Source organism: Onychostruthus taczanowskii, unplaced genomic scaffold (genome assembly GCF_017590055.1).
Source record: "Onychostruthus taczanowskii isolate IOZ18803 unplaced genomic scaffold, ASM1759005v1 scaffold41, whole genome shotgun sequence".
NCBI lineage: Eukaryota > Metazoa > Chordata > Aves > Passeriformes > Passeridae > Onychostruthus > Onychostruthus taczanowskii.
Window position 1 is genome coordinate 2,203,680 of NW_024501571.1, and position 12,139 is coordinate 2,215,818.

The window sequence follows — 12,139 nt, forward strand, 5'->3', positions numbered from 1 at the left end:
TATACCCACACAAATGTAGGACAGTACAGATTTAAAACAGTACCACACATAATGGAGATTGCCAGGATCTGCATTAAAAAAAAGTATTTTTTTAATAATGTATAAATAAGCACACTTAACTCTTACACTTCTCAGGTAATATGACAAAACCATTTTACAGAAACAAAACTCTTGAAAAAAAAAATTCTCCTGCTCAAGAGGCCTGTGCAAATGGGCTCCACCTTCATGGTTTTGGGCAATATCAATAATCACACAGGATTCCAGTGTAATTACCAGAGAGTGGATTTTCACCAGCCTTGTTCTCACTGGTTCAAAGCTATACTACTGGAGCCACAGATGCACTAGCTGAACGGGTACAATAGTCAAGAAAAATCTTCAAATCTTCAAACTATGTGATATGCTTCTTGCTGAACCACAGGTATTTGTGCTTTGCATTTTGTAAACCAAGTGCTGATAATTCAATGATCTGCTGTTCACATCTCTTGACTATCGTTTTGCACCACACTCTAAACAGACTTGGTGGCAAAATAACTTGGTGGCATTTTACTTTAGTTTATTACTGTCCTCTTAAGAATCATGAGAGACATCACAGAGTCACTGTTTTGGCAGAAAAACCAGTAAGAGACAAAAATCAAGTTAGAAAAATGTTGCCTTTCAAAATGGCCTATGATGCCACTTCAACAGTGATGATTTCACACTTTCCAGTATCTTGATCTGTGCAGGTGACGTGCAAGGACCCATCCCTAGATAAGGGAGAGAGTTATGTTTAGGATTACCTCAACACAACACTTACTATGTTACTGCATGTGCCTGAGAGGATAAACAACAATCTCCTCACAGATGAAAGGATGATAGATCAGCATCAAAACACCCTGGGATAAACATGCTTCAACACAGATAAAATTTGTTTATGAAATTAAGTTTAATTTAGTCATTGTTTTTATATGCACTTCTTGCCCTTAAAGCATCTATCTTCTCTACATATGCTGGAATAGATCTAAGAACACATTTAAATATTGCAACTGAATTTGTTTTGTATAGGTTTGTAAATAGAATATGTGGTAATATTATTCAAAATATTCCTTGTGAGAACTGAGTAACAGCAGTGGATTGATAAACATGTCTTGTCATAGCCTGAGAACTTGACTTTTGAAGTTTAAGTAGTCTTTTAATTCCAAGGATCTCCTTCAACAAGGAAAACCTTAATTGTCAAAATCCAAGACTTTAGAAACAATATTGAGCCCTACTTCAGCTAGGCATACAGTCACAAAAAATAAATTTAGGTACAAATAAATGTTCTCTACTAAACTTCCTCTGCCTTTTACACCTAAATATTCCTTAAATCTCCTTTCAAATAATGATGTTTTTCTGCATGACAGAGTTGAATCTATAACTCCCAAAATGTTTTCCTTATCAATACTCAGTATAAATCTCTGTATAACAAACCAGGCATTTTAGGTGAGGTCTATTAACAGGCATTAATGCACCTGAAAGCTAACATAAGAAAATGAAGTATTTTGAAACTTAAACAGCAAGTAGAAATTTCCTGTGGCACTGTTTCTGTTTTTAACAACCATGCTCCTGAAAGGACAGAGCCACTGTAAATTCTACAATCCTTCATAACTAAAAAAAGCAAAACCTCCTTCAGTTTTTCCCCAGAGTGTGGGCATTCAGCAAAGCTACCCAACCCACTTCCAGAGGAAGTTTGAGATCCCGACTGCTCTCATGCATGATCAAACTGAACAACGGTTCAGAAGTTGCTAAACATAATCTACACAATTGCATTAATCTTTGTTTCCTTAAGAATCAAACAATGACAACACTAAAGGTACTACAGAAAACCCACATTTCTACAGAATTTACCCCTGCTAGGACTGTACAGCCCTATGACCAAAGAAATGCTGAAATTTCTCAAAAAAAAAAAAAATTAAATACTCTGTAACAGGAGCAAAGACTGTCAGAAGTGTGACATAGGAGGGTAAACTGAAGAACAAGTATTTTGGGTACCTTTTCATTGTGAGAACAGTTAGTATATCATGTAGGCCATCCTCCTTTTTATCTAAATCCTGGAGTACAATCTATTAAAAAAAAAAAAAAAAAGAAAGTTTGATTATAGTAGGTTCTTCAAGTTCTTGTTCAGCAGTTCAAGGGAAGTGACACAACAGCTAAGATGTGAAAATTCATGCATTTTAGCTATTTGCACTATTGGTTTTGTGTTATGGTTCAGGATCTATCCCTCAGGTAGCTGAAGTACCTACCATTCCCACAGTGTCCATTAGAATCAGTATTGTAATTATCAGGTAACATCCCTTCCAAGATATTTGGGCAGAATTAAGGTGGAATAACCATCTTCTTAAATATTCCATCAATTTCAGACACATCTGCCCCTCCCCTGATGCTTTCCAAGCAAAGCACATAATTAACTGTTTCAAAAAAGCTGTGTTCTCTCTGTAGGTCAATTCCTAAGCAACAACTTTAAACCCTCACTTGATAGAATCATTTCATCTTACCACTGTGATAAATCAAATTCAATATTTAATAGCAAGATCCTGTCCAATCTAGGAAGATCAAAAAGTAATCAACACATTAGCTATAGCATTTCCTTCATCAGTTTTATTTTTAAAATGTTCAAGGATCTGTGTATGACTGGAATAACTGGTAAACATCTCTCATCCCAGGTGATTTTATTATAGTGCCACGTGTCAAATCCTGTCAGCCATTTAAGAATTCAAAGGGGAAACTTCAGTACTTTACAAAGTAGTTCAATATTTTGCATGTTCAGAAGAATATTTAAAAGACCAGTACCAAAGAGATGCATGTCACTGTAATTTTCTAACAACTTTTGGTGTTGATGGAATTGGTTTAATTTTTTTTTTTTTTTTCCCAGGAGGCTGCTGTTAAAACTGCACAGGAGTGTGCACATACTCACCTGTGCAAATTTCTCTTCTTCTTTCATGGGATTCTTCCCCAGTGACTCGTACAGCTCAAGGCACACAGAGGAAATGTTTCCAGGAGCATGCAGGGTGTGCTGCCTTCGAGCTGGCAGCGGTGTCCCTGATGGAAATAGCACTGTGAATTTGTCAGCCCCTGACTCATCTACTCCCTTAAAAAAGAAAAAAAAAAAAGGAATATAGTTCATGTTTTTCTTTAAGTGCTTCATTGAGCAGGAAGTATTACAACAGTGCTCCACAAGAAAAGAAGTCCAAGAGTCCAAGCTTCATTCCCTCTGTCCCATTTACTATCCCAGCAAGTAAAAACCCTGACATTCCTACAAATGAGAAATCCAGCTATTACAACATAGGAAAGATACAATCTGTCCCCTCTTAAAATCAGTCTTTCCTGTAATTTTTTTTGTCAATAAACCTAAGTTAGCACGTACTGCTGCTCTACAGCAAATCTGTAGAAGTAGTAATAAACCAATGCTGTTTCTCTAACATCAATCACACAGAATCAGTGCTATAAATTCACTGCAGAAGTAAAATTTTCTAATATTCTAATTTTAGCCTTACCTTAAGAAGAATATCTTTGGCAGAACACTCAATGAGTGCATCTTCTTCTAACAAGGTATTCTCTTTCCCTAGCAGAATTCCTGCCTCTATGGCTGCACCAATGGGAATAACTTCATCTGGAGGAATTGAATTCAGTAATTCCACAGCTGGGAAAATATCTTTGATCAGCTGCTGTAACTTGGGGATTCGAGCAGATCCACCACAAAGAACCACCTGGAAAACACATCACAATAATTTCAAATCTTTAGTCTGTGAAATAAAACAGGTCACACCCTGCTGTGCAAAAATGCAAACTGCTCTGGGATATTTTATCATCTACAGTTGTTGAAATAAAAATTGATGTAATCTTTGGTTGAGTTGATACTTTTGCTTCTGAAATTAAAGGAAATATGATGTCTTTGAGAGGTTTCTCTTACAGCAACAATCACCTGAATAAAATAACACCTTGAAAATTGAAAAATTCATCATAAAAAGAACATGAGGTTTAAAGGGACTTCCAGAGGTGATCTAGTCCAACCTCCTGACCAGACCAGGCACAGTTACAACAGGCTGCTCAGGACCTTTCCTCCACAGCTACTGTACTCCACAGATCTGTAGGCCCTTAATTCAGCATCTGATTTCCCTCATACTACACATTCCTTTCCTGGAATCTAAAATTTCCCCACGCTCTAACTTGTGCTGCTTGCCACCCACTCTTCCATCATGCACCTTTAGGAAGGAGCAAGTCAGGTTTTATCCATAAATTCAAGTCTTATTACAGAGACTTTGTTGTAACCAGCCAAATCTGGAAACAAAGCTAACTTTTCCTCGTGTAAAATATAAACCTAATTTACAACTCTGAAGTTATTTACTTTTACATTTAAAGTGTTCCACTGCCCTCCATCCAAAGCATTAAAGCCTGAGAGCCTGAAAAGCCACTGTGACCAGAAAACAAAACCCATTCTTTGAACAGTGACCTGGGATACTTCATTCTCCATCAGAAAAACTGGGATGTGACACAACAAACACTAATTAAACTAATTAAAAGTCTGAAACAGCATCAAGTGTCATTGAAAGCACCAGGCAGCTTCAGCTGCAGACCTGATGAGCCAAAGCTGTCAGCAATGAATGCAGCACCATTTGCCAAGCACAGGTACAAAGGGGGTAAGATCAATTTCCTCTCTTACACCAAGGCAAGAGAGACATGAATTAAACTACTAATTGCTGCCTTGCTCACATCTTTGGGATTTAAGCACTCTCTGTTTTGGCAGCTCCTGTAGTTTTTAAGCCAGCAAGGAGGAGCACCAAGTGAACACTTAGTGATCTGTTCAGTTTTAAGTCAAAACTTCACCTTTCTTCACAAATGGCAGCAAACCCTGTCCAAAGTTCAATGAAGGCAGAACAAATCCCATAGACTGAACTTAAGGCACGTATTCCTCAGCTTGAATTTGGGCAGTTACACAAACACCAAATGGAGACAAATCCTCCCCACCTACTCAATATGCAGCAGTAAAAACACACAACTGAATGTGACTCTACCTTATACTTAACTTCAAATACCTGAAAGCAAATACAGCAGTTCTAAAGATCCTGAATCTATAGACTTTGCTGGATCCCAGTCAAAACAGCTTAAACATACCATGAAATAATCTCAGTCTGCAAGGAAAACAGGCCCCATAAGCATTGTTCTTGTGGAAGTGTCCTACAGACACATGATTTCTATTATTACCTTATTAATATCATCTGCTGTAAATCCAACTTGCTGCAAGAGCTTTTTAATTGCTTCTACACATTTACTAAAAAGTGAGGAACAGATAAGTTCAAACCTGGCCCTAAAAGAGAAAAATAAAACATTCAAAAACGATCATGTCATCCATTAGAGACAAGTACCTGAAATGGAAGAACAATAAATTTTAGAATATACTTTAGCTCTCCAGCTGGGATTTTTAAACAGTCATCTTTCCATCATTAATCTTCAAGTAATTTTGTTGTTGTGGAAGTATCTGTGTTATTAGTTCTATCATCAGCACCTACATGAATGCACATTCATTCTTCAATGTACTCCAGAGGAAAAAAACCCAGTATTGTTGTCTTGGCAACACCAGTATTACTGTCTTGACTCATGCCAAAAAGATAAAGAAAAATTCTGGAACTGCTTCGTGATCTTTAAAATGAATACAAGGACTTCATTTTTAGAGGTGAATCATGCTGTGTCCTGATTTTCACACAGGGAGCAGATTAAGCAAACAACCAAACTTGTGCTTTTGTCTCTTTCAAGCCTGCAAAGGAAGTTCTACTCTGCATGAATACAACAAATCCAAGTCTGCAACACTGATCCACAGGACTGGCATCCTGATCCAAATGGAGCTGACTCCATTTATACAGTATTGCTTCTCACACTTTCAAACATGCTGTGCCTTATTTGATCAGCTCCAACTGCTGGAGTCCTGGAATGGAAAAGTCTGTTTCATTTTGCTAAAGCTGCTGCTGCCTAGAAGAGCAATCAAAGCGAGCTAAAAATCTCAGTAAGAAATCATCCCAAGGGAAAAAAGACTGAGTAGGACACAGCAGCAAGAACAAAAAGACAGAAAATGTCATTCTACTCCACCTCTCACTGAGAATCAACACCAAGACTTCCAGGACTCCTACCATTCTGGATCTCATTTAACTGAAGGGTCCACAAGCCATCTTTTCTTTAAGGAAAGTGGAACAAAAACAAAGGGAAGGAAACAGCCACCTTGATTCATTACAGTATCTACTCCCTCCAATCAACAACCAGACTCTGAAGATGGGGACTCCTTGTGCCTTTTTGGCACTTCATTTTCTAACCATCAGGGAAACACTGTTACTGTGATTGCCCTGACCACTACAGACTGCAGCATAACAACCATCAACATGAAACAGCAGGTTTGCCTTCAATCTTACTTCCTTCTCTAAAATAAACAGAAATCAAAGCTTACTGAATGAACATCCATAATACCACCCAGAAAGATTTCAGTAGTTTCAAGATCTGCCTTACCTGGACACATTGCAATCAAAATCCAATCCATCATACAATGAATCTACAAAACAGTTTGCACTTCCCAGGGTTGATAAAGAGTGTTTTGCAATATCAGCACTGTTCATTAACTTCATCATGGCTCTGGGGTTTCCTCTAATATCATGTTTACAAGACCTGTGTTTAAAAAAAATGATGACACCAGATTAAAGAGGCAGGAATTTGACTGATAACTTTCTGAAAAGAAAAACAGGTTAGAGCTCTTGCACTTTTTATCTGTAAACATTTTAGTATTAACTACAATGCCACTACTGAATGTTTGCACACATCTTGACACAACAGAGTCCACAGCTGAGCCCTTATAGTTTAACACCAGCTTAAGGCACCATCCACCCAAACTCAGGCATTTCCCAGTCTTCCTCCCTGACCCCAAACAACTGACTGCTCCTTCAGCATCATATTTACTTGAACCATTTCACTAACAGAGATTCTGCTAGATTTTTTTTTAAGCAAGCACCACATAATGAAGATCCTGTCCTAACAGCAACATGGTTGGAATTCAAATCTTACCTCTGAAATTCAGAAGCTAAGTGTTGTGCTAGAGCTTCTGTGAAGCAAACTCCACCAATGCTGTCATCTGTGTTTGTAGCAAGTACACGATATATTCCACTGTTTACTTCTATGACTGTGATAGAAAGTGATGTTCCACCCAGTTTATAAACCAGCACGTTGCTGCCACATTAAAAAAATGTTAAAAGTAGCATTAATTTTGACACATTGTCAAAAGATTACCACCATGTATTGAAGGTTTTAATCAGATGAGAAGTATATGAGAATGGTAAAGAAACACTACACAAGAAGAACTAAAAAGTTCAAACTGACAGCAGTCTTCAGTATTTTGAAAGTGAATTATCTATACATTCATAAAGACAACCAGGTGCACCTACTGAATCCAGGAGCTCTGCTTGAGTTCTTCCAACCCATGTAAAATGATCCCATCTCCCACAATTAAAACAAGCTATGCCAAAATACTTTCAAAAAGGAATGCATTTTTCTTCAAGCCAATCAGCTTATTAAACAGAAAGTTGGAAACTGGAGCCAAATCTTTAAAATCTTTAAAGACAATTCTCAAAATATAAAGACCAAAGCAAAGGGATTTAATACACTACCAAATTACAACTTCTAAATGCTTACTGTCTTGATTGAGAGAAAAAAGCAAAACAAGCCTCATGCTAAGGCAACATGGCATTCCCTCACTTAATATTTCTTAGGATTTAAGTACAGTAGCTTAAAAAGAAATAAAATATTAGGATTTTACCTTTTCCCAGTGGGTGAATCTTGGCCAATTCCATAAGCAAGGAGAGCTGCAGATGGTTCATGAATTAATCTCATAACATTGAACCCAGCAGCTGCAGCTGCTTCCCTGCAATGAGCCATAACAGCATTGCATTTTACTTTAATGATCTCACTGTAGTCACACACTACCAAGATTTCACCTGAAGTACACATGCCACCTAATCAGACCTTGTTTATAGCATGATATTAACAAAACTGAGTGACTGGAAAAGTACCAAGGAGGTCAGCTGCTACTGTGTTCTTCAAAGAATTGCATCTGCTGTGTGCTCACTGTCAAAGAAAACACTGGTCTATCAGACTACATAGCCCATAAACACTGCAAAATACCCCAAAACTACACCCCACCCTAAATCAAACTTGGTAACTTATCTTCAGGTGTGGTCTTAAAGCTTCTTGATACATTATTTCAACAGGTAACAAAATAAATTCACCATGCCTCACTTGCAACATTTAACTCACGTGTTTTCTTGACACTTCAGTAACCCTGGGAATACCCCACAACCTGTTTCCTCCACTTTGAAGTTATACCAGAGCAATAGAATGTTTCAAAATGGACACTGCAAATCCCCAGCTCCTGCTTTCTGAGCAACATTTAGGTGTGCTTTATTTATTTCATGACAGTTAAATATAAGGGCTTCTACACATCAGAAAGCAGAAATACATGCTGACATTTAGGCTCAGCTTTAAGCATGTTTATGTTTTCCTACTGAGGAACTGCTCAAGCAAAAGTGTTTCCAAACAGAATTCCCAAGTAGAAAACTGGTATGTATTCCAAATCTGCCCTCTGCCAAAACAGACCTCAAGAGGCCATGCAGCACCACTCTGGGGAGTATGGAGGGCAGGGAGGGGAAATTATGGAGGAGGGTGAGAAACTATTTGCATTTCAAAGGGGTCACTGGAGATCCTGATCTGAAGTGAGGTTCTGTCCTTGATGAAATTGAAATTTTCTCTCACTTCACTGATTCAGAATTTCCTTTTGGTCACATCAGAAAATTCCCATTAAAAGTTTCTCCACTCATGATTAAATCTCTTGCTTTCATATTTCCCAAGTTTAAATAACATCCCGATATCCTGACTGATGGTCACAAGTTGAAGTCCAGCAGCAGAATTCCCACTGCTGATCTTCCAGTCCATCTGCTTTAGGCACATAAAATACCAGAAAAACCACAGTGCTCTTACCCAAGGGCATTTTTCTGATTCTCTCCAAAATCAAATGGTACAGTGACAACAACATCATTCACATCTGAACCCAATGCAGACTGGGCAGTCTCTGTTTAGAAACACATAGAACATGTTTAGAAACATGGTGAGTGAAAAATATATGACATCTTAAAAATAAAAGGACAGCTTAAAAAGCTAAATCATGCCAATGAAATGAATCATTAGATACCTTTCATTTTACTGAAAATTAGTTTTGCCACATCTTCTGGGTTAATAAGTTTGTTATCTATTTCGTACTGAAGTTTCCCATTCTTCTCAACTATCTGTAAGCAAAACCAACACACCTTTGTCAGACAGTAATTTGGTTAATAACCAAAAGTAATGTTTAATTTAGGCTCTATCTAAAGTAAAAAGCAGTGGGCTGTGTAAACACTCCCTGCTTTAGCATTCTACTACAAGGCAATAAACATTTCAACATGCTTATCAAAGACCCTTAGCATATGACAGACACAACAGGGACATTTAAGAATTTAAAGAGCCAAGACTTTCCCTTTCTATTAAGTTTTCCTGAGTACAAAAGCAATGTTTAGAACAAAAGTATCCTGGTTATATTCCATTAAAAAATCCCAGCTATTTATAAAATCACACCAATATGAACAGTCAAATCCCAGGGGAAAACTCACTCTTTTGTTATGAATGCATTTTCCAGGATAATTTTTCTCCTGTTTTGCAAAATTTTCTAGCAACAAGGACAGTATTCTGCAAATTAAACACTGGGATTAAATCAGCTGGTTAAAGACGTTAATCACAAGGTGCTGCAACTTGAGTATCTTCCACCAGCTCTAAGAAAAACCACAATGCTACTACCTAAATACAGTAGGATTCATCTGTTTGGAGGATGGCCAAGAGACAAATAATTTTCTGTTGGAACTAACTATATTATGCTGGCAGCCTCCAGAGCATGGTTATCTACTGGATAAAAACAGAAACAAACCACACAGCAGCAAAGGGACATCATATGATGAGAGCTGATCACTACACAACACAGACATGGGGTGGCCAAAACAATAACAAGGAAAGCATAAAATTACATAAATCATCATACTCACAGAGCACTTGCTTTCTGCAATGTATTTCTTTGCCTGAGGATCACCAGAGCTGTCCATAAAAATTCAAAATAACAAAATAAATCATGCATTCAAGGTTAATTGCACAAATGCATCTTGCTAATATTCCTTGTAACATCTCCAACACATCAAGCTATACTTAAACAAAAAAATTAAATGCCTGTTTTCATTCTACAGATACATTTATACAGTAGAAGAAAACCCAACCGTTCTGACTGGTGGCATTTTTTATCCTCCTTTCCTAAAACTTATGATTGAAAAAATACCTAATAATTATGGAAAAGGAAAACCAAAACCCAGCACATTGTTTTAATCACCCATGAACATTTATAAAAGCTTTCAGTGAAATTCTGCATCTGAGAAGTGCTGAGAAATACAGAAAGGGCAACATCTTGTCAGCTCCTGTCAATGAAAGGAACGCGCAGCTGAGTCATCACTAAGAAGTTTTGTCACATCTCTGATGTTAACTCCAACACAAGAGGTTTAGTTCTACTGTCACTCTAATTGCAAATTATCACAGCTCCTCTAACAGGAATCACAACAGGCACTAATCAACAGTTTCACTATTGCAATAGAAGCAACACAAAGTTTCATGCAAACAAAACCACAGTGGAATTTACAAAGAGCAATCAGGTGACAACAAATCATTGTTAAGGAACCTAAGTATGTATGAAAAGCATATATGCAACTTGTTACTACATTTCATAACTTGATTTTCACAGACAAGTTCAGACCTAACATACAGTTTTTCTTCTCTACTTTATTTCCAGAAGCACCTCAGACAGGCTGAGAAGCTCACAGTACCAGCCTGGTCTAGGGGAAGGTGTCCCTGCCCTGGCAGGGGCGTTGGAAGGGAGGTGATCATTAAAATCCCTTCCAAACAAAGGACTTGTTTGGACTCCATGACTCTATGATAACAGAATGATTTTTTTTTTTTTAGAGATGCCTTCAGTATTAGTGCTCAGACCAGCCTTAAATGGGAAAAAATGGGTGCAGTCACCATCCCTGGATGCGTTTAAGAATAGACTGGATGTGGCACTCGGTGCCATGGTTTAGCTGAGGTGTTAGGGCTGGGTTGGACTCCATGGTCTTTAAGGTCTCTTCCAACCAAATCACTCTGTGAATTCCCTATTTTCCCACCGCCCCTTTCACGTCCATTCTCCTACCTTCGCCCAAGGATCTGCTTTACTTTCACGACAGTGTTTGAAATATTTCTTATCCTACTTTGCTTCGCAGCTAAGCCAACAACCTGAATGAAAAATAAAGGACAACACAAAAGGAAAAGCTGAGTAGCAGACAGAAACCCCCCGCCCTGCTCCTCCCCACAGCGCCCCGCGGAGGGGCGGCCTCACCTCCTCGCTCTCCGAGAACGCCACGACCGCGGGAGTGACCCTGTCCCCGGCGTCGTTGGCGACCACATCGGCGCGGCCGTCCTGGGGGGGGCGGGAGGGAGAGGGAGAGGGAGAGAGAGGCACAGCCGTGAGCCTGTGGGGGCTTCGCGGCCGAGGGGTCCCTGGAGCGGCCAAGACTCCGGGTGGGCCCCCGGAGCGGCAGAGCCGCCCCCCGAGCGGCAGAGGCCCTGCCCGGGCCCCCCGAGCGGGCGCTGCCCTCACCTTGTACACGGCGGCGCACGCACAGGTGGCGCCCAGGTGCACCCCGATGGCCGCCATTGCCGCCCCGGCGTGCCCCGCGCGTGCCCGCTCCCAGCCAATCGCGCGCCGCGCTGCTCCGCAGCCGGAGGAGCAGCCAATGAAAAAAAGCAGAGGGGGAGGCGTCATCGCGCATAGCAACGGGGGCAGATGCGCGCGCGAGGCGCGCGGGTTTTGGCGGGAAGCGGCGCTGAGGGGAGGCGGCTCCGTGAGGGTTTGTTTGAGCCGGGGCACCGGCGGCGAGAAAAGAGTTAAAGGGCGGGAACCAGAAAATACAGACATCAAAACAGGCAATCGAGATCAAAGCGGAGAAAGCAGCAAGTGTGCGTGTGGTTTATGTCCGTGGCGCCTCTCGCGGTT

The 12,139-nt window shown here is 39.7% G+C and overlaps 1 protein-coding gene across 2 annotated transcripts; it reads right to left on the minus strand.

The window, feature by feature from the left end:
- Positions 1 to 54: 54 nt before the first annotated feature.
- On the minus strand, positions 55 to 11,824 carry HSPA14 (heat shock protein family A (Hsp70) member 14). Of its 2 annotated transcripts, none has more exons than XM_041413446.1 (14): positions 11,744 to 11,824; positions 11,483 to 11,563; positions 11,297 to 11,379; positions 10,113 to 10,161; positions 9,233 to 9,326; positions 9,022 to 9,112; positions 7,805 to 7,909; positions 7,057 to 7,218; positions 6,508 to 6,663; positions 5,218 to 5,320; positions 3,510 to 3,722; positions 2,930 to 3,103; positions 2,008 to 2,078; positions 55 to 743 (listed from the first exon to the last, which is right to left on the minus strand). In XM_041413446.1, the coding sequence occupies exons 1-14, from the start codon at positions 11,798 to 11,800 to the stop codon at positions 665 to 667; spliced, it is 1,518 nt and encodes a 505-aa protein (XP_041269380.1). In that variant the 5' UTR covers positions 11,801 to 11,824; the 3' UTR covers positions 55 to 664. The 2 variants fall into 2 exon arrangements, 1 of the variants encoding a protein (XP_041269380.1); XR_005953332.1 differs by having other exon boundaries at positions 674 to 743; positions 2,930 to 3,054.
- Positions 11,825 to 12,139: the final 315 nt, after the last annotated feature.

Bases quoted from the DNA above. Each gene is read 5' to 3' on its own strand.
- HSPA14 (XM_041413446.1), bottom strand. From the start codon at position 11,800: ATGGCGGCCATCGGGGTGCACCTGGGCGCCACCTGTGCGTGCGCCGCC. The intron at 5,321-6,507 runs GTAAGGCAGATC...TTTCTCTTTTAG, and splicing joins TTTGATTGCAATGTGTCCAG to GGCCAGGTTTGAACTTATCT. The intron at 2,079-2,929 runs GTGAGTATGTGC...TTTTTTTAATAG, and splicing joins AAGAAGAGAAATTTGCACAG to ATTGTACTCCAGGATTTAGA.